The 25,567-nt window shown below is 35.2% G+C and overlaps 1 protein-coding gene across 1 annotated transcript in view; it reads left to right on the top strand.

Annotated features, from left to right (window-relative positions):
• The window catches only part of LOC140141358 (neprilysin-1-like), a 52,113-nt gene that overhangs the window by 11,123 nt on the left and 15,423 nt on the right, over positions 1-25,567 (top strand). Inside the window, exons 2-9 of the mRNA XM_072163194.1 lie at positions 6,839-7,081; positions 17,977-18,045; positions 18,745-18,906; positions 20,309-20,392; positions 21,357-21,565; positions 22,759-22,821; positions 24,144-24,263; positions 24,904-24,990. Of these exons, the coding sequence (XP_072019295.1) occupies positions 6,919-7,081; positions 17,977-18,045; positions 18,745-18,906; positions 20,309-20,392; positions 21,357-21,565; positions 22,759-22,821; positions 24,144-24,263; positions 24,904-24,990 (957 nt within the window). The 5' untranslated portion in view covers positions 6,839-6,918. The remainder of the gene's footprint in view (positions 1-6,838; positions 7,082-17,976; positions 18,046-18,744; positions 18,907-20,308; positions 20,393-21,356; positions 21,566-22,758; positions 22,822-24,143; positions 24,264-24,903; positions 24,991-25,567) is intronic.

Here is a 25,567-nt window from a genome sequence, read left to right as displayed (position 1 = left end):
CAAAACATATATCACATACTTTTTAGAATTTTGACAATTGACATCTCCATTCTAGAATTGGGACTATTATAATTTGAAAATGACACCACATGTCATTTTTAATCTATTCAGGGGCTGTGCAATTATTATGAGCCCCCAGGGGTACGGTGGGGGGGGAATTTCAAACGGCTCGCCAAAAATCGCTTGCCCCCCTCTCGGCCTGCCAAAAATTCTTTGCCCCCCCCCTTGCGCATGCCAAATTTTTGGGATCCCAATTTACGAACTTTAAATGGTGTGGATACATGTTGCGAGCGCAGCGAGCAGGAAAATTTGCATATGTAAGCGTTTCCGTACTGTTTTCCTATTAAAGCCTTTTTAGAGCGTTTTATTTAAAAGGCGCCCCATAAATGTGTGCCAAAATCGCTTGTCCCCTCTTCTCGGCTTGCCAAAAACTGCGTGCCCCCCCTTTCAGCTCGCCAAAAAAAATTCTTGCCAGCCCCTCGCAACGACAAATGACGTCTCACGCTTGGCACTCCAAGTACAGATCATTGATTGATATTTGAATCCGTAGAACGGATTGAAAATTAGGTATTTTCATGAAATTCTTATAATTCGAAAACTAAACTCAAAAAGTATATGGTTTGGACATGTTTGGCCGTGACCTCTTTTCGTAATAATTCATTTCATTCATTTCACATTGTAAGCTGCAAGTCACATAGTAGATCTCTTATTCTTATACCACATTATCATTTTATTTTACTCGGGTACAATGTTCCATTAAAAAAATGTATTAATGAATAACAAAGGCAGGTGGGTTTCTGACAACAGTAATCTTACGCTAGCTTAGCCAAATGATCTCGGCTTATTAATGTTTTAGCCCATGTATTATAGTATAGCATCAAACATTCCACACAACATGAAATACGATACATTTTTAGAATTATGTAAGATGGCAAAAAGGACAATTTTATTGAAGACATTACTGTATGTTGAGAGTTTTTCAATACCTGTTCAATTCCAAGCAAGCTCGCCCAAATTGTCAATATTTAAAAATCATGTCAAGTATGTGATTTTGGTCTTATATTGTAGCTAAAAGGCTAATTTTTCTGAAAATGTACTTTTTCTGAGGAAATATATAGTGTTCATTGTTAGAAAAACGTCCTAATTTACACAAATTTGCATATTCTTGACCGATAAAAGTACCAAAACTAAAAACACAGCAGCTGCTCTGTACTGTAAAACTTTTGAAACAAATTATGCATGTAAATGTATTTTTTATATTTGTGACCGTCCACCACAAACCAGCCGTTAAGTCGGCAAATTGTATTCTGAGTTACAGTGTAAAATGTGCATGAAGGTCGTATTCATAGGTACTTCAAGTTGGTGCTACATGTATCTCATTTTGCTGATGCCAGTCAAATACCTTTTAAACCAATCAATAATCTTATTGTTGAAGAGGACAATAATCTTCTACCTATGTCTATAGAATTTGAACCATATCATGCTGATCACTCGCACAAGATTAGTATCTTTGAAAAGACCGGTATTGTATTTAATCTATGTATGCAGCATACACAGGTGATGCGTGTAACCTGCTTGTAGTGCAGCGCGATATATTTATAATTGTTTGAACCTATTGCTATGGTAGTTAATCCGATTTATTACGTAACTTCGCCAGCGTATAACCAATAATTAACAATGAGAGGACATTCCTGAACCTCGTTGACTTGGGGATGATTTGAAATCACCGCCAATTATGACTGTTTGATATTTATTGCGAAAAAGAGACACAGGTAGAACCGAAATAAGGTACCATATTGTTGAAAAAGCAAAGTTTAACAAATCATAACCCCGCTTCTGGATATCGTTTGAAGTCAAATGATATACCATTTTTTACGCACACACGACCTAAGCTAATCGTAGATCCATCCTTTTCTCTCATTTTTTTCTCTCTCTTATTTTACCCCAGCACCTTACCCGGTGGTAGGACCGGCCATCAAAGATGACCATAGAGGGGGTTGGTGAGGCCCATTGGTTTCTACAGTAAAATCAATGATTTTCATTTCGCTCTTGTAAAATTATTCAAAGAGCTACTATCCTTTTCCTGTTAGTTAGGTTGAAATATTGATTTTGAAAATTTGGTGAAAATTGCATTTTTAGCCGAAAATCAATTTTGCCAGAATTTCCCAAATTTGCATGGGGACTCTCACATTACGACGATATAGCGACATTATATGGGGAATGTTTGTACTTATTTTGGAATCACTGGATAGAGGAGACCCATAGCTATACATTGGTACCAAATATATCGGTATAATAATGAATGGTTCTTTTAAGGCGCAAAATCTTCCTTTGGACATATATAAATATGACGTTTATAATCGTAGTCCGTGTTACAAAATATGGCTCAGTAGTTAAGGTAACAGTGACCAATCACAAGAGTACTGTTCAAAGGTATTTTACTTTATAAGCATAACTTTCCCTTCAGTAGTAATAAGGCCTTCCAGGACGTTAACTTCCGGGTCACAAGGTCAAAGGTCAACCAAGTCAAAGGTCAAAGGTCACTTCCGGGTCATGGGTCACGAAGTCAACCGGAGGTGGTCAAAAGGTCAACCGGAAGTGGTCAAAGGTCAACCGGAAGTACCGCCATTTTGAAAGGTCAACCGGAAGTGCCGCCATTTTGAAATGAACTTTTTAAAAGTTGATTTTTTTACCAGCGTTCATATTTAGGGACGTATTTAGGGATGTTAATATTTAGGGACGGTGATATGAGTCAATGAGCATTGAAATGAGCGAATGAGCATTGAAATGAGCGAATGAGCATTGAAATGAGCAAATGAGCATTGAAATGAGCAAATGAGCGGGAAAATGAGCGGGAAAATGAGCATGGAAATGAGCAAATGAGCATCGAAATGAGCAGGGAAATGAGCAAATGAGCATGGAAATGAGCAAATGAGCGACGAAATGAGTCAATGAGGAGTGAAATGCGTCAATGAGCATGTCATTGAGTAAATGAGCGTCTAAATGAGCGGGGTATGAGCATTGAAATGAGCAAATAAGCATTGAAATGAGCAAATGAGCGGGGAAATGAGCAAATGAGCATGGAAATGAGCAAATGAGCGTGTAAACGAGTAAATGAGCGGCGAAATGAGCAAATGAGCATGTCATTGAGTCAATGAGCGTGTAAATGAGTAAATGATCAGGGAAATGAGTCAATGAGCGGGGCAATGCTATACATAGAACCGGATAAAACCGGTTAGAACCGGTTCTCCTCTCCCTTTCCATCACTACCAAATATACAACAAAATGTACAAATGCGTCAAAATGCATCAATTGCGTAACAAAATGCGTCAAAGCGTAACGAATCGCGTCAAAATGCGTCATGAAATGCGTCAAAGCGTAACGAATCGCGTCAAAAATGCATCACTGCGTCGTAAATTGCGTCAAAGCGTTACTAATTGCGTCGATTACGCGACGAAATGCGTCAAAGCGTTGTAGATTGCGTCAAAATGCGTAAATTGCGTCGTAAATTGCGTCGATCGCGCATCAAAATGCGTCAAAGCGTTGTAGATTGCGTCAAAATGCGTAAATTGCGTCGTAAACAGCGTCGATTTTCCTGCTCATTTCGATGCTCATTTGCTCATTTCCATGCTCATTTGCTCATTTTCCCGCTCAATGACATGCTCATTGACGCATTTCACTCTTCATTGACTCATTTCGTCGCTCATTTGCTCATTTCCATGCTCATTTGCTCATTTTCCTGCTCATTTCGATGCTCATTTGCTCATTTCCATGCTCATTTGCTCATTGTCCCGCTCATTTGCTCATTTTCCTGCTCATTTGCTCATTTCAATGCTCATTTGCTCATTTCAATGCTCATTCGCTCATTTCAATGCTCATTCGCTCATTTCAATGCTCATTTCAATGCTCATTGACTCATATCACCGTCCCTAAATATTAACATCCCTAAATACGTCCCTAAATATGAACGCTGGTAAAAAAATCAACTTCTCGGTTCAAAATGGCGGTATTTTATTTATATTCGCTCATTCATATTCATCTGTGGCAATTAGCCGCGTCCTCATGATTTTTTTTTTTTAAAAATTTTTTTGAAATTTTTTTTTCGAAATTTTTTTTTGAAATTTTTTTTTTCGAAATTTTGATTTAGACATTTTTCAAAATGGCGGTATTTCAGGTTGACCTTTTCAAAATGGCGGCACTTCCGGTTGACCTTTCAAAATGGCGGTACTTCCGGTTGACCTTTGACCACTTCCGGTTGACCTTTTGACCACCTCCGGTTGACTTCATGACCCATGACCCGGAAGTGACCTTTGACTTGGTTGACCTTTGACCTTGTGACCCGGAAGTAAACGTCCTGGAAGGCCTTATTACTACTGAAGGGAAAGTTATGCTTATAAAGTAAAATACCTTTGAACAGTACTCTTGTGATTGGTCACTGTTATTAGTACTCTTGTGATTGGTTGCTTCATTGAAGCCTTAAATAATCCTAACGGTACAGCACACTACAAAATACTACCTTTTAAAGCGATGGAGATACCAAGCACTAGCTGGGTAATGTTCACACTCGTGGCTTGCTATCCCGGTCTTGTTCTCCGCACCCGAGGGGTCGGTGGTTCAGAACGGGGTGGAGATAACACGTTTTCTCTCCATCTCTTTTCTTCCTTCCTTCCTTCCTTCCTCGTCCTCCCCCCTCTTTCCTCCCTCCCTCCCTCCCCCTTCCTTCCTTCCTTCCTTCTTTCATTGTTCCTTCCTTCCTTCTTTCATTGTTCCGTCCTTCCTTCATTGTTCCTTCCTTCCTTCCTCTATTCCTTCCTTTTAACTACGAGGGAGAATTTACCATGTTACCGTTATTATACAATTAAAGACTTTGTACCACAAATAATGGTACAAAGCTACATGAGGTGAAAGATTTTAAATATCTCGGAGCATGAAAGGCTAGCACAGAGCATGATGTCAAAGCACGCAAGGCAGCCGCTTGGAGAGCATGCAACAGCCTAAGTAAGATCTGGAAGTCTGCTCTACCAAAGAATTTCAAACTGCGGGTCTTCATTGCAACAGTGGAGTCTGTGTTAACGTACGGATGTGAAGCCTGGACCATAACTCCCAAACTATCTAAAGAGCTGAATGGCTGTTACACTCGTATGCTTAGGGCAGTGTACAACATCCATTGGAAGCAGCACATAAGCAACAAAGAGTTGTATGGAGACCTCCCAAGGCTCTCAGAGAAGATTAGAGAAAGGAGAACAGGCTTCGCTGGCCACTGCTTCAGGAGCAAGTGTAAACCTGTCGCCAACCTGATAAACTGGGCACCCAAACATGGAACAAGAAACCATGGTAGACCACCTCTTACATATGTAGATGTACTCAAGCAAGACACCGGACTGGAAGCATCTGACGATGCAGGACAGAAGGATATGGAGAGCTGTCGTGGTTCGGGGAACCACCCGAAATAAGCAAGCAAGCAAGCAAGCAAAGACTATCAGTTCAATTTATAGTATCTGCAAAAGGGTCATTTAAAAAGTACACATGCATAATTATGGTGTGTGGGTGTGTGTCGGTATTTCCTGTATCAATCATCAAAATAAATCTATAGAATCAGTCTATGTGGGTGTGTAGAAGTTTAATTATACTGTACCACAGTTTCTAGATTACCAGTTTTTGGAGTGAAAAAAAAGATACTCACAGCGTAAGTACATATAGCGAACTCGAATCCCAAAGGTAAATTTGCTTATTGTTTAGTTAACTTATATCGCACTAAAGCTAATAGTCTTTTACTCGTCGGTAATCATTGATAGCTCACACATTTTCCAGGGATTTTATTTTATTTTACAAAGCCTTTAGATATTTTATTAAAGTACCAGATCTTTGTAAATTTAAAAAGACTTAAAAGATTCAACCACCTTTCTTTAAATTTGAATACAATCTTTATTCAGTGTTATACAAATCAATTCGGAGTGTTAAGAAACCATTATTTTTATTAAAATTTCAAATGCAACTCTATTGTAATGACCTATAGTGCGCTCAATAATTAAGTGTTTTTCAGGTACCTAGTATTTTCTGCAACAATTCCCAGGTACGTAACTTTTACCAGAAACAAGTTTGGTGATTTACTAATTCCCTTCAAATCACGTTTAAAAGCTACAAATTCATGCGCTTTTGCTGCATCGTAAGCTCTTTTAAGAAATGTTAAAAAATGTTAAGAATTAAAAACAAAATTTAAAAATGTTAAAAAATGTTAATTTTTTTTAAATGTTAAGAATGGAATATCGTCCAAGAAATGCCAATCCACATCGCAAAAAATCAATGTTTATTGTCATTGAAACTGTATATTTGAACCAGTAGAGAAAAAGGACTTTGAAAGCTACTGTTAGGTTCTTCGATAATTGTTTAAAGATACCCATGTTTCTGACAAATAAAATGAAATAATATTTGACGACTTGTACAGGCTAAATTAATGTTATACAAATGCCATGCAATTATGACCACTTCAAGATGATCCAATGTTAATTCTCAAGGAACAAGCGTTTCAGTAGCATCAAAATGATAGGCAGATGATATTTATTTTGGGCCATTTTTGTCTGTATTTAATAATTATTTTTTACCTTGGACTTCCCAGAAACGTCTTCACTAACTTTAAGTTTAATACTTGAATGTATACTGATATCTACTAAATGTTATATTAGCTCATTTTATCATTATTATGATATCGGATATGAAAACAAAACTGTTCAGTTGTGCGCAGTTGTGCGGAGGTATTTCATTTTCAATCAGCCATTTTGATTCCAAACAAAGATTTATCTAAACACTTCTCTTCTTGTCTTTTTTTTATAAATTTCAGTGCCGTTGAATGCATGATTATTTCTGTTGTTAAGTCCCTTACCCGTCTTCACAACTGACCATTTTCAACTTTGACCCAGCATGGAGGAAGTGACAGTGACCGCCAAGGCGATCTATTTCAAGCAGCCATCTTGGTACCAAAGAAAGACAAGACTAGAAAGATGCCTGATATTGATTAGTCTCGTATTGACGTTTGTATCGCTGACACTGCTTATGGTACTCATAGCTGAATTAACGAGTAAAGGTAAGAGATATGTCCTACAAAATAATACTCCCCAACATTAATGTTGGAGACTGGAATTAGTTAGTCCTTTCTTGTTACCCAAAAGGCTAGAGCAAATATTGTACCGTCCAAAAAGGATTGTCAGGGCGCGAGTCTTACAAAGACGTAAAAGTTTGTAGAAATTAGCCTAAGTTGTGCCAGCTTGACGAAGACAGGGATTGTGGTAGTGGGAGCCATCATCTCTTCTATTTGGGTTGTTGTCGAGTTCCTACGGAAGATAAGCTAAACATAATACGTGTACGCCACACACAACGTCGCACACACGGCCACTAATCCCACACCCTACATATTATACACCGTACAAAAATCAGCTAACAATCCTACCTAAACATATACCACCACCTACCAACAACAACAAGAACAAGAACAACGACAACAACAACTATAACACCAACAAACAAATGTACCATACACATCACAATATCATGTCACTACACTACCAGCGGAGTTTATCAAAATGGATAAACTATTTTCATTTGCAAACAGCAACAATGTAACACAGCATCCAAGGGGGGAAGTTAATTTTATAACAGCCATCTTTATAGAAAACATTTATTATTATTTCTTCCATATTTTCATCCCAAAAGCTAGATTCGTTTCTATATAAACTTAAAAGACCCAGACAAGCCCATTTACTCACCATGCACCAGCTTTCTCCATCGCATACATGCTGGTGGCCATTTGTTGGAACACTTTCAATTACATACAGAGGCTATCAGTTATCAATAACTTCAAAGTAAAATAATTACGTTTTTCTCAGTTAGCTAGGCATGAGCACTTCTATAAACCAGCGTGTACGGAGAACAACTACTGCGTGAAATGTCAGACAAATTATTTGATTATGACTAAAATGTCGCTTATAATGATGGAAGAAACGTACGAAATATGAAACAGTAAGTTTTTGAAGTCCATAAACAGATAAGTGAAATAATAATAAGTGAAAAGAAAAGAAAACACCATAAAAACCCACACGAATCCGGACACGAATGTATGGAAAAAACGAAAAGTAATGTGGTTTTACAAATTGTACCTCATTTTGATATAAGAATAATATCTAGAAACACAAATATGAAGGCCGTTCTTACAACTGATTCGCTGGAATTAAATATTGTTCCGTAAATCATAAACACAACTTTATGGGATTAGGCCAAGTAAAAATAAAAACATGTTTCTCGTCCGGGTTTTTAAAAATTAGGAGAATGAGGGGCTTTTTATTTTCTATTTTTTATTGGAAAACGACGCTAAATACCTGTATTTGACACCATATTTCGGGTATTCGACATACAGATTGATATCTGAGAAAAAGGAGGAGGCCCTTTTTATTTTATTGTTTTGAGAGGTAGACCCCTCTAGTGATCACAAAACTCTTCTTAAATGATGTATTATGCATTTACAAAGCCGTAGAATAAGTTTCAACTTCTGAAACATCTTTTTCAACAAGTTATATCTGAAAGTTTACAAAATAAAAAGAAATTTGAAAAATCTTCAAAAAATGAGGAGGGCGCGGACGAGAAACATGTATTTTTTTTTACTCAGCCTTATTAATTGTGCGCAAAGGTACTTAGAGTCTGCCAAATGACTGACGTACATGTACAAGTATCCATTTACTTGCAAAAGGTTATAAAGGTAATAAAATGGAGCAAATGAATCTGAAACCAATGCACATTATAATAAGGGGTTGAACAGAGCACCTAGCTCATCATCTAACTCTTCGAACATGACAGAGGTGACATATCTGCCAAAACAGATGAAATATTATTTAGATATTGAAGCAATAAGATGATACACGGAGAAAATTAAATAGCATACGTGAGAAAATGCGTATCTTTGTGCTTGCAGATCCAGTTTAAAGTTAAATATTTCTTACTGCACTGTTAGTGTTACAGATATTTTGTAACCAGAAGCAACCATAATAGAGTGGTGATACCATTCCCTTCAAGCCATGACATATTTTGGACAATGTCCAACAGTACTAAATTTCAAAATCAGAATTGTGATTTTAAAAATAATTATCCAATATATTACTAATACCATTTTTGCTCTATGCAGTGGTAATAATTGTCCAATAAACAGTTAATGAAACAATTTCATTAGCAAAACTTAAAGTTACCTCAATAAAAACAATTGGTGTTAAAAAAGAAGAAAAAACACCGTAAATATTATTGAACAAAATGTGTGTCTTTCAAATGACATAGTTTTCTCAAGGCCGCGTAAGCAAGTACTATTTGACATTAACACATTATTAGGAGAAGATTGCCTTATTACCTGTGACGTTTGTCCCATTATAGTATCAAATAAATAAAGCTGTATGCATCAAAATTGATACCAAAACTCTCTAAATTCTCTTTTTGCGGATAACTTGTTCACTCTATAATCCCAGGTTACTGAATTTGCAGCCGCGAATAATGGGTTAACAAACGAATATGATACAACAGCGCGGTATGATTTGAAGTCATACAAACCTTATAAAGATATTATCAGCGTAGAATTTAACCAGCAGGGCTATTAACCCCTATCGTGGTTTTACAAACCCCACATATTCTGTCAATGTTGCCAATGTTAGTTGAAGAACCCGGGATATTAATCGTTTTGTGGATGAACGCGGGAAAATGTCAGAAGCGACGTGTGGTGTATTAGTCTTGTATTAAAATAGCTGACCATTGACTATCTGGGCTTTGACTCCTTGACATCATACAGGTACCTGGGGATGAAAGTAGGCGAGGGTTGTCAGAAATCAATGTTAAAGTGAAATTAGAGGACAAAATCGAGATCTTGGTGTTTTCTCCACAATTCCCGCTGTTTTAAAGGGGCACTTGGCAATCTACTTACATTTCGTATGAGTAGAGATTTGGAAAATATCTCAGTGCCATGGGGTGCAGTGAAATCCTATTCCACATTGTCGCAGCACATTGTGCAACTTAATGCAGGAACCAATGCAAGCAGTACTAGAATATGCATAAGCACTTGTTGTTTTACAGCATCCAATGATAAAGAAAGAATGTCTTCTCGAATAATCAGCATCGTTAACATGGGCTGGTGTACTCCACAGGACAGAATAATCAGCAGCCCATGTTTATTACCTTTGGTTATTTTGATGATGTCTATATTGGATGCGGACCATTTGCTTCATTGCACGTAATGGTAGAATTAATTTGTCATGTATATTAGCGCCTGCATTGATTTAAGAAATAAAGGGTGCAGCATTATCCTTTACACCCAAATAATGTGTCCGAGGCAGTAAAAACGTAAATAATGGGTGAGGCGCAGCCGAACCCATTATTTAAACGTTTTTACTGCCGAGGACACATTATTTGCGTGTAAAGGATAATGCTGCACCCTTTATTTCTATTCTATTACCAGAAAATAGTGCGATTTAAAGAGAAAATATCATTTTTTGGCACAAATATTTTAAGTTGTTTACTTCTGGAGCGTGTACGCGTAAGTGACAGCGTGTATCGCGGAAATATTGTACGCGCAACCAAGCGTAATGCTGTGCGTAGAGTGTGTTACTTACTTACAAAGTACTTTTTTCATTTCTGTTTCACAAGTCAAGGTCAAGCGTATGGTTATCATGGTTATTGATACTACAAATTTTAATTTACAAAGTTTTATTCCTGTACTATCTTTATTGCCTGAAGACATCACAGCGTCTATATTTGCTAATAAAGTTAATCGAATAAAGCTTCTGTATCTTAAATACTTTAATATCAAGCACTTGAGGTGTGGAAATCTTGATTACATTATAACTTAAGATTTAAGAGCGAGAAGTCTTCTTCAAAGAAGCAAGAAACATTAATATCAATACTTTTGAGAACATTCGAGTCTCGAAAAAAAAGAAAAAAAGTTCAACCTATTTCTCGATATCTGCATTTGTATTGTTAAATTTGCTTAATACAATTTTAGAAAACATGCGCGTTAACGCCAATTCAGATTTAGCAAAAAAGCAGTATAATTATCTAGGGCCCTGGTAAACCACACTGGGTCAAAGACCGAAGAGGTTAGTCATTTCAAATACAACAGACGAGGCTTTCAGCAACGCAAAGAAAATAGACCTGAAACCTTTGTTAGGAAAATATTGTAATTGGTGCAAAGATGTGGTATGAAACCAACTCACAATTGACTACAAGGAGTAAATGGACTTTATAATCACGAGTGCCCTAGATAAGACTCGCTATTTAAGATCAAGTTAGCTCTTTTAAGCAGCAGAAAATGTCTATACTTTCTGTCAGACATAAAAATGTCAATTAACAATTAAAAGTAATCAGTATTTCTCAATTAGATTGCCAGTTAAGTACATGTACTTTAGAGCTCTTCAATTGAGTAAGGTTATACCCGCTGCTGTATTCGGAACTTAACTATAGGAGTTTCAAAGATTTTAGCCCCCTTAATGGTATGTATGTACTGTCCTATGGGGGTATTGTTAAACTGCAGAACCAGTGTTCGAAATAAGCCATGCATATCGCAGTGCAATTTGCACCACAAATTCGCCTGTTGCGATATAAATAAATGTACTGACTTTATGTGTTGATTGTCTGAGACTGCACTTCAAATTGCTCTGCATTGAGATGAAATTGCACCACGACTTTCAAAATGGGGGTGCAAAAGTGCACTCTAAGGTTTAAAAAAAAAATAATTCGAAGCCTGAATACAACTCAAAATTTGGAAATGGTAGGTTTTAATGTTATATAGGCATCAATCTAAGATTGGAAACAGAACATGAAAGATCGTGTCACGCCATTTTAGAATATCATATAAATACTATTTATGATACGACAACTGAAAAGAGCCACTGTTTCTATCCCCGATTATAAAACTTTCGAATAAACGTCGACTTTATTCTCACTTTTCTTTCAAATATAAACCTATCAACTACAAAATCAAAACAATTTGGATCAAGTTAGATCCACCATAACACCATGACTTCATACGAGGTGTGTGGACCTTTTTTTATTCAAAGTGATCAGTTTGTGATGAAGTGAATGACAAATGTACACAAGTGTTTGAAAACCCGATCGTTGTTTAAACTTCAAAAGTACAATACACGGGATGGACATAAGATATCATATGTCAAAAAGTATAGGAAGAAGATTGATAAATATAACGAGGTGAACGACCAGGATGTAATATGAGAAAATATAAATTATTATGATATGATAGCTTGCGGAATTGAAATGAAAAGCACATTTAACTATTCGAGGAAGGGTAGGAATGTTTCCTCGGGAATAATACCGTAAGTCCACTTAAAACTATAAACGACCATAATTTTTCTTTTTATATTTTGTTTCCTATTTGCCAAATAGGTCACAGTGCAAGTGCACATAAACATCTCAAAAAAAGTAACTAGCCTCGCTTAAATAATGGCCATTATTCAAAAATGGACGATTGTATTACAAATCTGTAAAATGCGTTGGAAGCATAATTTATTTTTGCGCATTTTGACACCTCATATGTAGCAATTGTCTAAATATTGACGCCGCAGCGTACATTTAAATCAATGTAAGATTTGAAAGTTGCAGTAAATTCTATGCAACTTTCAAATCTGGATCTCACTACATTAAATTGACCGGTGTTTTATTGTTTTCTGGGCTAATGTATCAAATGAGGTGTCAAAGTGCGCAGAAATAAATTCTGCTTCCAACTCATTTTACTGAATTGTAATACAATAGCCCGTTTTTGAATAATGACCATTATTTAAGGGGGGGGGTAGTTACTTTTTGGAGATGTTTATAAGGTTTCTATTCCCAAAGGACGAATATTCTTTATTCGATTAATTAAACTCTCTCATCTTTTCTTATGATTAAAATTAAGCGTTCCACTTTCCTAAATGTCATAATCAACTTTTGTTTGACAAGGTATCCTTCGCCAAATCCTTGAATATGTTATTGATGCAAGATATCAAAATGGATCTATGTGTGGCTGTAGCCAGCAAAGCACTCGATTTTTAAAAATGAAGGTAGCAAATGGTTATTAATGCTCAATTTTATGTTCAATTTTATAACTTGCTTCTATATAGAAAAAAGTTGTTCCTCTGTAACTTGCCAAAAAGGAATGCAATGCATGTCTTGAATCATCTGAATAAATATCAAGCGCATTATTTCTAACTTAAAATCAGAATGGCACCTAATCATTTGTTTATTGCCGTACAAATTGTGCATCCCTTCCCAGCAGACACAAAAACGTTTTAAAAACGTTTTTAATAAGTTATATTTTGGCTTTTGGTTTACATAAGAACGTTTTAATAACATTAAAATGTCGGGTTATATAAAGGTCATGAAAACGTTTTAAAACGTTTTGTATGAAAACACACTACAACAATATTTTTAAAATGTTTTTCAAAAATGTTATTGTAAACTATTTTTGAAACATTTTTTGCCAAATATTTTGTCAACACTTAAATAACATTATGTTAAAATATTTGCACTCAGCAAACACAGAAATGTTCTTAAAACGTTTTTTTTTTTTTTTTTTAATAAAATTTAAATGTCGGGTTATATAAAGGTCATGAAAACGTTTTTAAAACGTTATTGAAAATATTTTAGGCAAACATTTTTCGCAAAATATTTTTTCAACCCCAAAATAACATTTTGTTTAGAATGTTTTGTATCAAGTTTTCAAGAATGTTTTTGGAATGTTATTAAAACGTTTTTATACCCTTTATATAACCCGACATTTAAACGTTTTCTGTAAAACATTTTTGTTTGCTGAGCAGTAGATTATCAAAATATGTTTTTTAAGGTTATGAAAACGTTTTATACTCTTAATATACCCTTTATATAACCCGACATTTAAACGTTTTCTGACAACCTTTTATAACCTTTTGTGAATGATGTCGAAAACGTTTTGTGTTTGCTGGGTTGCTTCTATATAGAAAAAAGTCCTCTGTAACTTGCCAAAAAAGGAATGAAATGCATGCCTTGAATCATCTGAATAAATATCAAGCGCATTATTTCTAACTTAAAATCAGAATGGAACTTATTATTTGTTTATTGCCGTACAAATTGTGCATCCCTTGTTGCCTAAAAAACAAAATGTCTATATATAAATAATAATCTTAATTCAATAATGCTAAGCTTAACCAAATAATGCTTGTATAGCTAAATATACTAAAATACTTTAATATTATTTACTTGGGGTGTGGAAATCTTGATTACATGAACATCTGTGTCTTGATATAAAAATCAAACATAAACAAGGAATTTTTTCATTATAGACTTAAAATAATCTAATTTTTTTTTCATCTGAGCATAATCTAGCAGATGATTTTGCTATTGCAAACTGTGGGCGCTGTAAAAAAAAACAATGATATTTTTTGGATGAGCTGCAGTTAATATATATTATATTGATGTGGTTGTAGTTGTAATGATGATGATGATGATGATGATGTTAATGATGATGATGATGATGTCAATGATGTAATGATGATGATAATGATGTTGATGTAAATGATGATGATGTTGATGTTAATGATGTAGTGATGATGATGATGATGTTAATGATGATGTTACTGATGTAATGGTGATGATGATGATGTAGATTATGTTGATTATAATGTTAATGGTGATGATGATGTTAATGATGTAATGATGATGATGATGATGTTCAAAATGATGTTGATGATGATGATGACGATGTTGATGATGATGTTAATGAGGATGATGATGATGTTAATGATGTAATGATGTTGATGATGATATGATGATGATGATTATGATATGAGGGATTTTATTAAGTATGCAATCTTCACTCCCCCTCCCGCACCCACCCAGTCAATGTTGTTTTGTAACTGAGACAGGAACGGACAATTGGTCTAGTATTGGCTCCAACATTGCTTGGGGGGGGGGGGTTGCAAGCAATATGAAACATTAATGTTTGCCACTCATGTTACTTGTAATGTTTAAACAAAGAGCACGTTTCTATGGTATCAGTCACAGTAACCTGGTTACTTCTCATGTATGTTTTTCCTTAACACGTGTGCTATGATCCCAAAAATACATCTTCCTCTTTGTCGTTTGTGTATTAATTATCATCATCATCATCATCATCATCATCATAATCATCATCATCGTCATCATTATCATCATCATCATCGTCGTCGTCGTCATCATCATCATCATCATATCATCATCATCACCATCATCATTACCTGACTACTAGCCACAAACCCATACCAAGGAAAATAAAATATCAATTTTGCTGCAAGCCCTCAGAGAAAATTAATATACAAATATTTAAAATCATCTTTTATTACAACGTATCTAATAGTAATAGGAATTTACACACAACCATGACAACTGCTAAATCAAGCTGAAATGAAGAAAATATAGACTATAAAAAAGTCTATAATGAAAAGAAATCTTGTTCATAATAGTTCGACCTAATTCTCGATCAAATTACTTCATACAATAATTTAGAATACATTCTCGTTTATAACAATTCAAGTTTACAGAAAGGCAGTATCTATGGTCAATTCAACTTTCCTCTTTCCCCTCTGTTTCTATATTTCCCTCTCTCCTCTATTTCTCTTTCTCTCTCCCCTAACCTTAACCCACAGTTGGGGTGTGTGGCCCCCACACACCCCAACTTTCTTCCCCTTTCTCTGTCTCTCATCTCATTTCTTTCGAGCAATAAATAACTTGAACAAAAGTCAAACATATAGCTTCAATCGATCCTCCTGCATGCGATATTCATATGAATAGATGTGTATACGTCACTCGAGTGTCTATTCTTTTGCAATATCGGTGGAAATATTTCAATGGTCTATATCCTTTTCATAGGGAAATAATCCTAACCACGCTTTCAAATGTAGATTGACTTGTTCGATTTCTCTGTTCGTGAATATTGCACTGCGAAATTTACAAACTTCTTTTGTATACTTTGATCAAGGTAACTTCAAATCAAGATAGGTCTATTCTGCGGTCACACGATATCAAACCGAAACTGCTTTCTACAAGTTCTAACTTTCTAACAAAGGTACAGACAAAGGTATCGGTAATGACGTCAGTCAAGAGCTTGGGCAGGATAATTGGAAACCAACCACGTGACCAAAACCAAAACCAATCCTGAAACTCAAAACTTGAAACGACCTAATGGCATTCAAAACATTAAAATAATTTACACCTAGACGTGTTCCGTATGTCACAATTGGGTTGCCAAGCTCTTTCGAGATCTTCAATTGGACATGTCTAGAAACTAATCTATTGTAGCTAATTGTGAACTTAGGAGAAAATACGATACAAAAATTGTAATGAAACGAGAAAAACTGTTTCCGTCTCCAACCCTAACATTTTCAAGTAAATTCACGATTTTTTTACAACGTCTCTTATAAAATCTACACATATCAACGACAAATTCAAAACAATTTGGATCAAGTCAGTCGCACCATGACGTCATACGGGGTGCCTCGTGAGAGCCCTGATTTCTTTTGTTGTTAAAGGAAGTGATCAGATTGTGACGAAGTGCATGACAAGTGAATGGAAGCGTTTGAAACCCCGATTGTTGTTTAAACTTCAAAAGTATAATACACGGGATGGGCATAACAATACCATATGTCAAACAGTTAGATTGTCAATAAATAAATAACGAGGCCGGGGTGAACGACCACGACGAGAAAAGTCTACTGAATATGGATTCAAATGGAAAGGCTGTCTAACCAATGTTTTATCGAGAATTATAGGTCCGCTCAGTTAAAGGTACACTCGATATTGTTGGTCGAAGCAACTAAACAAACAAAACAAAAATCGATTTTCATTATCTAAATCAATATATTATTGAAGAATAATACTTTGAAGTTCATTCTACAAATATACTTTGAAAACTTGCTTGATTTATTGCTGATTGTGAGTTAAGTACGTTTTACAAAACGGTGTTGTTGTTTCAACCCTCTTTACAACATAACTCAAGAACCACCGGACCTACAAAGTATATCTGTGATATTTGAATTCTTCTACACACTCGCTATGAAATGATCAATGCAATTTTCGCCAAAAGCTCACTACCATTCGCAAGATGCTGTGAACTACCAAATCGCAACTGTTAAAAATAGTTGCTAACCTTAAGTTATCATAATTTCCGCGTTTCTTAGGCTTTGGCAGTCATTTGATAAAATCATCAAAAATCTGACTTTTGCATTGTTTGTAAAGAGAATGGAAGTGCTAACATACCCTGATAGTGATAATGACACAAAGGGTAGAATGTCACATTTTATTCAATGTTGGTTGAGTTTGTCCGTACAAACACGTGTAGTTACATGCATAATTATCAACACCATCATTTTTCCGTTTTGTCAATGTCTTTTATTCCTTTAAAAAAAAAAAAAAGAATTTTACTGAAGGTTTATTTTCTTGTACAGTGTTGAATGTTTTGTATATATGTATTGGTATTTATGCACCTGCGGAGATATGGGGGTGGCATTTTGTCTGCTCCATTCCCTAGTCTGGTTTATGTGTTTTCTTTTCAATCATTGTGCTTAAAGTTTGTATGTTTTTTAATGATTGCAATAAAGATTGAAATGATCAAATAAAAAAATGTTGCGTATGAAAAAATACCTAATGACAATCTTATTAACTCGTCCTTCAATACTTTAATCAAACCTCCAAACACTTGCTTGGATCACTGCTAAAGCCTTCAACTCCCTTGTTTTTATATCGAAATTGACCATTCCACTCTCTTTTTAAAAACTGTTTCTGTTGAATACTAGTATTTAGTCGAGGTAAATCAGTATCCTTTATTGCCAATATCATGATACTACATAATGGGAAAATAAGGTAAGGTAGATTATCGATTCAATTTATTGTAAACTAACACTATTAACATTCTTTGTGCATTTTTGTAATAAATATGTTTGCTATTTTTTCCAGAGGAAATTCAAATTGGCTCCCTACTTGAAAATCAAGATGTATGTTTGACACCAGGATGCGTCGAAGCAGGTAATTAATATATAATGACATGATCTAACCCTAAATGGGTCTGTTGCACAAAGTCAATTTTAATTTTAATTTTTCATTCAAAATCTTACTCAATAAATAAATAAGCAACAGAATGCTGAAAATTTGATCGGAATTGGAAATACTTTTCCTTAGACAAGAATTTTCTCATTTTCTGTATGGTCAAAATCAGAATATATTTGACCGCCAAACGACTCATTTTTCTTGATCAAGATTACGCCAAAAAAGAAATGATTGGTTTATGTAAAGTGTAAATATGATGTTTACCCGGTTAATGAGCTTTTCATAAATATGGTATCTTTATTTACGCAATTAAAAAAAAAACCAAAAGGCGAAGTTAACAACAATATTTTTAAATGGACACACAGTTGGACACTATACGTGTAGCCCTCTTCTTATGTTCCTTTAAGCCATTGTGTTTCTTTCATTCAAAGTCTGATAACTGTCGATTTACAGGACAAGATTACCTTGGACAGGTTAATAAATTTTGAAAAAGAGAAAAAATGTATATATTCGTATTTAGAAACACTGCATGGCCACACCATGGCCACATTATCTGACTTTTTGGACATTTCAACAAACTTTGATGCATTTAAAAAAATGCATCAAAGTTCAGTTTGATAATGCTTGGATTCATTTAAATTTACTAATCAATGATTTATTTTCATTTTGTATGAAAAGCAAATGAAATATTAACCAACATGGACCCGACAGTGGACCCCTGCGAAGATTTCTATGAATATGCATGTGGTGGGTGGAAAAAACGAACCGTAATTCCAGATGACCAACCACGTTTTGGAATATTTTCTGAATTAGTAGACAAACTTCAAATAGAATGTAAAAGTAAGTTTGAGCAGGAGGGTGAGAGTTCATAGGTGCAATGTCGGGACCTAAGCGACGTATTTTGCCATCTTGTAATTATTAACGCATGGTCCTTGTTAAGGTTTCCACCGGATAGTCTGTGGCTAGTCTAAGAGCAAATCAGGAATTATATGTGATGCGTAGATATCTCAAAGTCACCCTCATATTGGATAGATTTTCCAAGGAATAGTTTGTAAAGTACTATAACTACTTACCTATATTTAGTAATTGGGAATCGGGAACATTGTAACAAGTCAATGTTTTTACCTGCCGGTATTACAACACGTGAATAATAATTAGAGACAGTGCCTGGGTGACCTAATCTACTAAACCTTTAACGTTTGCCCTCTGAACTCTAACCCTGCTGCGATATGGCGCCTATTGTCTTGACCTAATCTACATATTCTTGAATCGTCACGTGATGTCCGTTGCCTTTCCCTAATTCATTAAAGTTCACTGGTTTGGGTTATTATTGACCTTTATCATGTTTAATTTAAAATTAAAACATGTCGTTGTTTTTACAACATTTTGGTAACCTTTTATTTCAGAAATAAGACAGGATTGCCTCCTATATTGAATTTGATATTACAAAAACTTACATTATTTAATTTCTATGTTTTGTAAGCACAATCAATTACAACCCTTCGTGGAATGCAATGGTAATATAAAGGTCGGGGATTGTCCAACTGGACGTTTTGTATCTTAGAAATTCAGTTTAAGGATAGACGGGATTGATATAAGCACACATATTGATATACACCAGGCACAAAAAGAAACTCTTCAGTTATTGTCATCCTTGCTGATAAATAACCTGATAATTTTGGAATATTCTGAAATATACATTTTGTTAATGGACTTTGTTTTCTCATTTGACACCCTTTTTGTGAAATTCGAACAAGAATTGACCAAGATATGCGTTTCCAAACCCGCAAACCCAAAATCAAAAATTGCAATTTCAACCAGATTTTCAATGGGAACGCATCGTTGATTCGTTGTATTGTACACAAGCACCACTGGCCAATCAATAAAGCACACAATGTAACAGGTACAATTGAATTGTTAAAATTGCAACTTTTGATTTTGGGATTTGAGGGTTTGGAGGCGCATATCTTGGTCAATTCTTGCTCGATTTTCACGAACAGGGTGTCAAATGAGAAAGCAAAGTCCAGTTAACTATTAAATGTATATTTCAGAATAATCCAAAATTATCAGGTTGTTGAACAGCAAGGATCACTATAACTGACGAGTTTCTTTTTGTGCCTGCTGTACATGTTTCACGTACGTTTGTTCCAGATTTTTCATAGTTGAACAAATGGAAACAACTAAAACCGATTGAGTGCATCAAGTTTGACTTATATTTGTAACTATTTTAATCATTTTTCAGAACTTATAGAAAGCCCTATCTCTGAAGTAGACTCTGATGCTGTAGTAAAAGCTAAGAATTTCTATTTTGCATGTATGGATGAAGGTAATTTTGTTCTCTTTAAAATAAAAGTTTTATTCTGATGTCTTTGAACGGTAAAAAATCTGAACAATGGATCTCTAATTCAAGTTTCATGTTTAGTTTCTTTATTGTTCAGATATTAAAAATCAAGAGCTTTGTGCTAACATGATATACCGTAGTCGAAATGGTCTGAATTCACCGTAGAAGTAGTGATGTAACCGGATTAATTACGATAGCAATGGATGCACACTATCTTTGAATATATCGCCCTGCACTAAAACAGATTGCACTCATGACATGTGTATGTCTGCAATCATAGATTGAATACAATACTGTTCTTTTCAAAGAATCTTAAATATGCGTGTGATCAGCATGACATGAATATTCTAGAATTACAATCCAGGTCTTTAACTCTGTTTTTTTTTTTTTTTGTGCAATGCAGTGGACCGGTGTAACATCTAGTGCAGGGCGATACATTCAAAGATAGTGTGCACGCATTGCTATGATAATTCACCCTGTTACATCACAATTCTACGGCGAATACGCTGGCGAAGTGACGTAATAAATCGGATTAACTACCATAGCAAAAGGTGAAAACAATTTTGAATATATCGCGCTGCACTACAAGCAGGTTGCACTCATTACCTACAATACAATACCGGTTTCCATCAGCTTTTTCACCTATTGCTATGGTAGTTAATCCGATTATTTCACCAGCGTATTCGCCGTAGAAGTGACGTGATTAATCGGATTTGAATATATCGCTCTGCACTTCAACGTTCACGCAGTACCTTTGATTTGAACCATAGATGTCAAAGAAAGGCTGATCACTCGCACCTGTAAGATTAGTAGTGATCGGTCACAATTTAGCATGATTTTCGGCAATTTACTGTAATTTCCAGCAATTTTCGATTTTGGGCAATTTCACGTTAATTCCCATGTGACATGGGGCCTCATATATTATATAGATATACTGTTGTAATTTCAGAAAGGATCAACAATATACATCTGAAACCTATTCAACTTTTAATACAAAGACTTGGCGGCTGGCCCGTACTGAATGATGGCGAATATGACGAAGACACGTGGGTATTGGAGGAAATATTAGCCAAAATAAGGATAGAAACCAACAGTAATTTTCTATTTTTTCACGCTGTAAATGTAGACGCAAAAAATTCTGATGCACACATTATAACTGTAAGTATGTAAAACAATTAATCGTTTATGACAATTAATTGTAATATTGCAATTGTGTCATATCATTGTAAAAAACGACTTGTAATAATTATGTAAATAAATATTTGAGTATAGCAATATGATTTATGTAATTTAAGTAGCTTAACGGATGGCGCATGTGCAGTGACGTCAAGACCCGTTTAATAACCAGCAAATACAAAACGCTTACATAATTTCCCGCGTTTTCGACATCATTCGCAAAAGGTTAGAAAAGGTTGCGAGAAAATGTTGACGAAATATTTGGCAAAGAATGTTTGTAAAAATATTTTACAATAATATTTTGAAAACATTTTAAAAATATTGTTGTGGTGTGTTTTCATTAATCCTTTATAACCGATCATCTAGGTTTTTACCAAAACCAAAACCCAAAATATAGCCTGTTTTAAACGTGTTTGCTGGGAAGCATGCTTGCATACTCGTGTATACGTGTACGGTATTATGTGTGTTTACGATTTATCAATTTAGAGAAATGTTTCATTAAGACCCGGTATTAAAGCCATATTATAACATTTGCTGAGGAGGACGCCCTCACGGCGTTTTATTATTACAATGGAGTTATTAGTCGAACGCATACACGATGTTCATAACACACAGTACGTACACGGCGTGCGGGACGGTGATCTACACAACAAAGGGTCGTACCATAATACGACCGAAGGAGTGGTACGTATTGGCGACATATGCGCTGGTAGTAAATTCTAATTTTCTTTGCTTTGCCGTAGTTGTTCGGCTCAAAAATAAAAGGGATATATCTGATTTTATGGCAAAGAAATGCTAATCTATTTTGTATGAAAATATTATAATATGGCTTTAAGGTTACCGTTAAAGTCGGAACTCGAAATATCTTAATTTAGCCTTTTTGTGTCTTTGTGTGCACATTTTCTAGGCTAGATTAACCATGTTAACACTGACACCGAATTTGATTGTCGCCATATAGTGAACAACGAAATAGGTTACGCCCAATGACAGGGTGTCCCTGCAATTACATTTGGAACTTCACTAGAGGAGATACAGTATAATTAGACGTAGCGTAGGCCTAGTTTATTTCGCTTTAAAATAGGAGATACCGAATAACTTACACTATCGTCTTAAAATGTAGGGCAATAATGGTGATGTATCAATGAAATTTATATAGTATCTTTCTTCCGTTTTAGATTGATCAACCATTATTAGGAATGAGCAGCAGAGACTATTTCCTCCAAGATATTACCGATAAGGTAAACTAACATGTTAAAGGATGGCTCCTACAATCACAACATTATGCCTTATATGATAGAAAATTAATTATCAAGCACGAATCACATGGTTTTATTTGAAACAAACTCATATTGACCATAAAAACGAATTAATACAGCTGTCTCTCAACACGCGATATTCAAAATTCCCGGGCGACGATATTGGCCAGTGCAATGACGTCCTAGCAATACAATGAAGGCTGACAACAATATTGAGCACAAGTAACCATGACGTCATTGCACTAGACAATTTCGGCGCGGGAATTTTGAATATCGCGTGTTGAGAGCCGGCTGTTTTTAATCGTTTTTATGGTCAATATGAGTTTGTTTATATAAGGAATAATGTTGTGATTGCCGGAGACATCCTTTAACAAAAAATACTTTCTACATAGTCGGATGGAACTTCCTTTTTTGTTTAGTGATATTGATATCTGAGGTGTATAGAATAAGAAAATAATAGATGCCCAATGGACACCCTTGAGCATTCTGTGAAATCCGGGGACAAAATTCGAAATTGTTCCTATTTGGTTCCTCAAGTCACAAAAAACTCACAAGCATTCAGAATATATATAGTTTGAGCCACCTACGACTAATCAGTACGGAGTTATTAGCAAAAAGGTCAAAGATCGAAATTTGAGCTGGGGGGGGGTCAAACACAGAAAAGTTACCCAATTTTGCTCAAAATGGTCTCAAAAAGTTTGTCTTTTTATAATAATTCAGAAACGAAACAGTTTGCACTACATACAGCAAAATAAGTTACTGCACATTGAGTCCAATTGATGTTGAGATATTTCCCCGCGTATGTCGCACATAGTAGAATCTATTCTTTTGCTGAAATATTATAACAAGAAAAACATTTTGAGACCATTAAAAAAAAATCAAAATCGGATAAATTTTCTGTGTTTGACCCATGTTGAACCTAAATTTCAACCTTTGACATTTTTGCTCCAGACTGATTGGTCGTAGGTAGGTATATATTTTCTGAATCCTTGTGACCTGAGGAATATTTTGAAAAAAGTTTTAACCAACTCGGAGCAATTTTGAGTTTTGAACCCTGTATAACCTTTGACCTCATATTTCTTTTATTGCTCAAGGGTGCACACTGGGCACCTGTCATATTTTACATGACATAGAGAGAACAAAAGGCATATACTCGACTACCAATTTTTTTTTACAACCTATTGTTGTTGTTTTAATAGTTAATAGTAACATAAAATGAGAAAACATTGTGGTTTTGTTGTACTTATCCAACCAAGTTTTAATGCAACGACATTTTCTTAAGATTTTATCTTTTTACGTTTTAGAATCTCAACGCATATTACAGTTATATGGTGGATATTACATCAGAGTTTAATGATAGAAGTGCTGAAGATATTGAAAAAGAAATAGCAGATGTCCTGGATTTTGAAAGACAAGTGGCTAATGTAAGTATTAAATGATGGAAGGACAAAATATAGTCAGGCTAATTCTAGAACATTATTTTACATAAAAATTATATCCGTAAAATAAACTACATAAAAAGTCTGATTTTCGGTAAAAAATTATTGGAAATCTAAATCTTTGGATATGGTAGGATTTAGTTTGTAATGGCCTGAATTTTTTTACTGCACATCCCCTTAAAAAGTACAATTTTAATGACAAGAAACTTGCGAGACTTGTGTGTGAGCATGGTGAGGAGGTGATGGGCGTGTGCGAGATAGAGCGCCCATTTCTGAAGAGCGGCATCAAACCAAAAAGCGGTAAAACTACATTGGAATCAAGTGAAAACACAAACAATGTTTGAATCTTTCTTTGGTATTCTAAAAAATGCATTAGGCGGAGGCGCCGTATTTAACGTTAGCTTTGGACATTTAATTATTTTCTTTATTTTTCACCCTGGTAAGTAAATATCCAAAGCTAACGCTAAATACGGCGCCTCCGCCTAATGGTCTAACACTAGCTCTCTATACGAAAGACGACTCATTTCCCATAAGTTTATTTTCTTCCTACATTGATTCGATATCTAGCTACTAGCTACTAGACCAGCATTAACTTTATAAATACGTGGGGTTTTTTGCTCTGTAGATAACAGTGCCCGAGATGTTACGAATGAATACAACGCTGCTTTACAACCGTATGAGCATCAGTCATCTTCAGACCACAGTAACTCAGGTAACTATGAGACGATTCAACTACATCATAGAGGATGGCAAATTGCGATGGGCATATATTTTTGACAAGTCAGAGGAGAAGAAATAATTTCTGGTCAGGTCCCCATCAGTATAACAGAGCATCTGTTGATATTACGGCATAAATGACCTTAATATTGCGTGAAAACGTCCTTTCTGTTTGCTATGTTTAAACCTGGTCTCCATACTAAAGTGCTAATAATAAGCACTGTAAACATGTCGTAAAGTGCTAATATTAAGCACTGTAAACATGTCGTAAAGTGCTAATATTTAGCAGTCTTGTGCAGGGTGATTGCACCAATATTTTCTTGTTATGTAGTTTATTTCGTATAGTAATAACGTAGTTTAATTAGGTTTGGCTTGCATAACCATTTATGTTATTAACATTTTGGAATATGGATTTACGGTGCAGGGACCAAACAGCTTTGACACATATTGAAACCCTTCCTGTGTCAGATAATGAATGGCAAACTCACAAATGCGATGATGATCATATTTAATGTAAAATATCTATATTCAGTTTATTCGTAGTTTTCGTTTTGTTCTGTTTCTCCCACAAT

The sequence above is a fragment of the Amphiura filiformis genome, chromosome 19, assembly GCF_039555335.1.
Source record: "Amphiura filiformis chromosome 19, Afil_fr2py, whole genome shotgun sequence".
Classification (NCBI taxonomy): Eukaryota; Metazoa; Echinodermata; class Ophiuroidea; order Amphilepidida; family Amphiuridae; genus Amphiura; species Amphiura filiformis.
The sequence above is the reverse complement of the archived record's forward strand: the minus strand, read 5'-3'. Positions and strand labels throughout refer to the sequence as shown.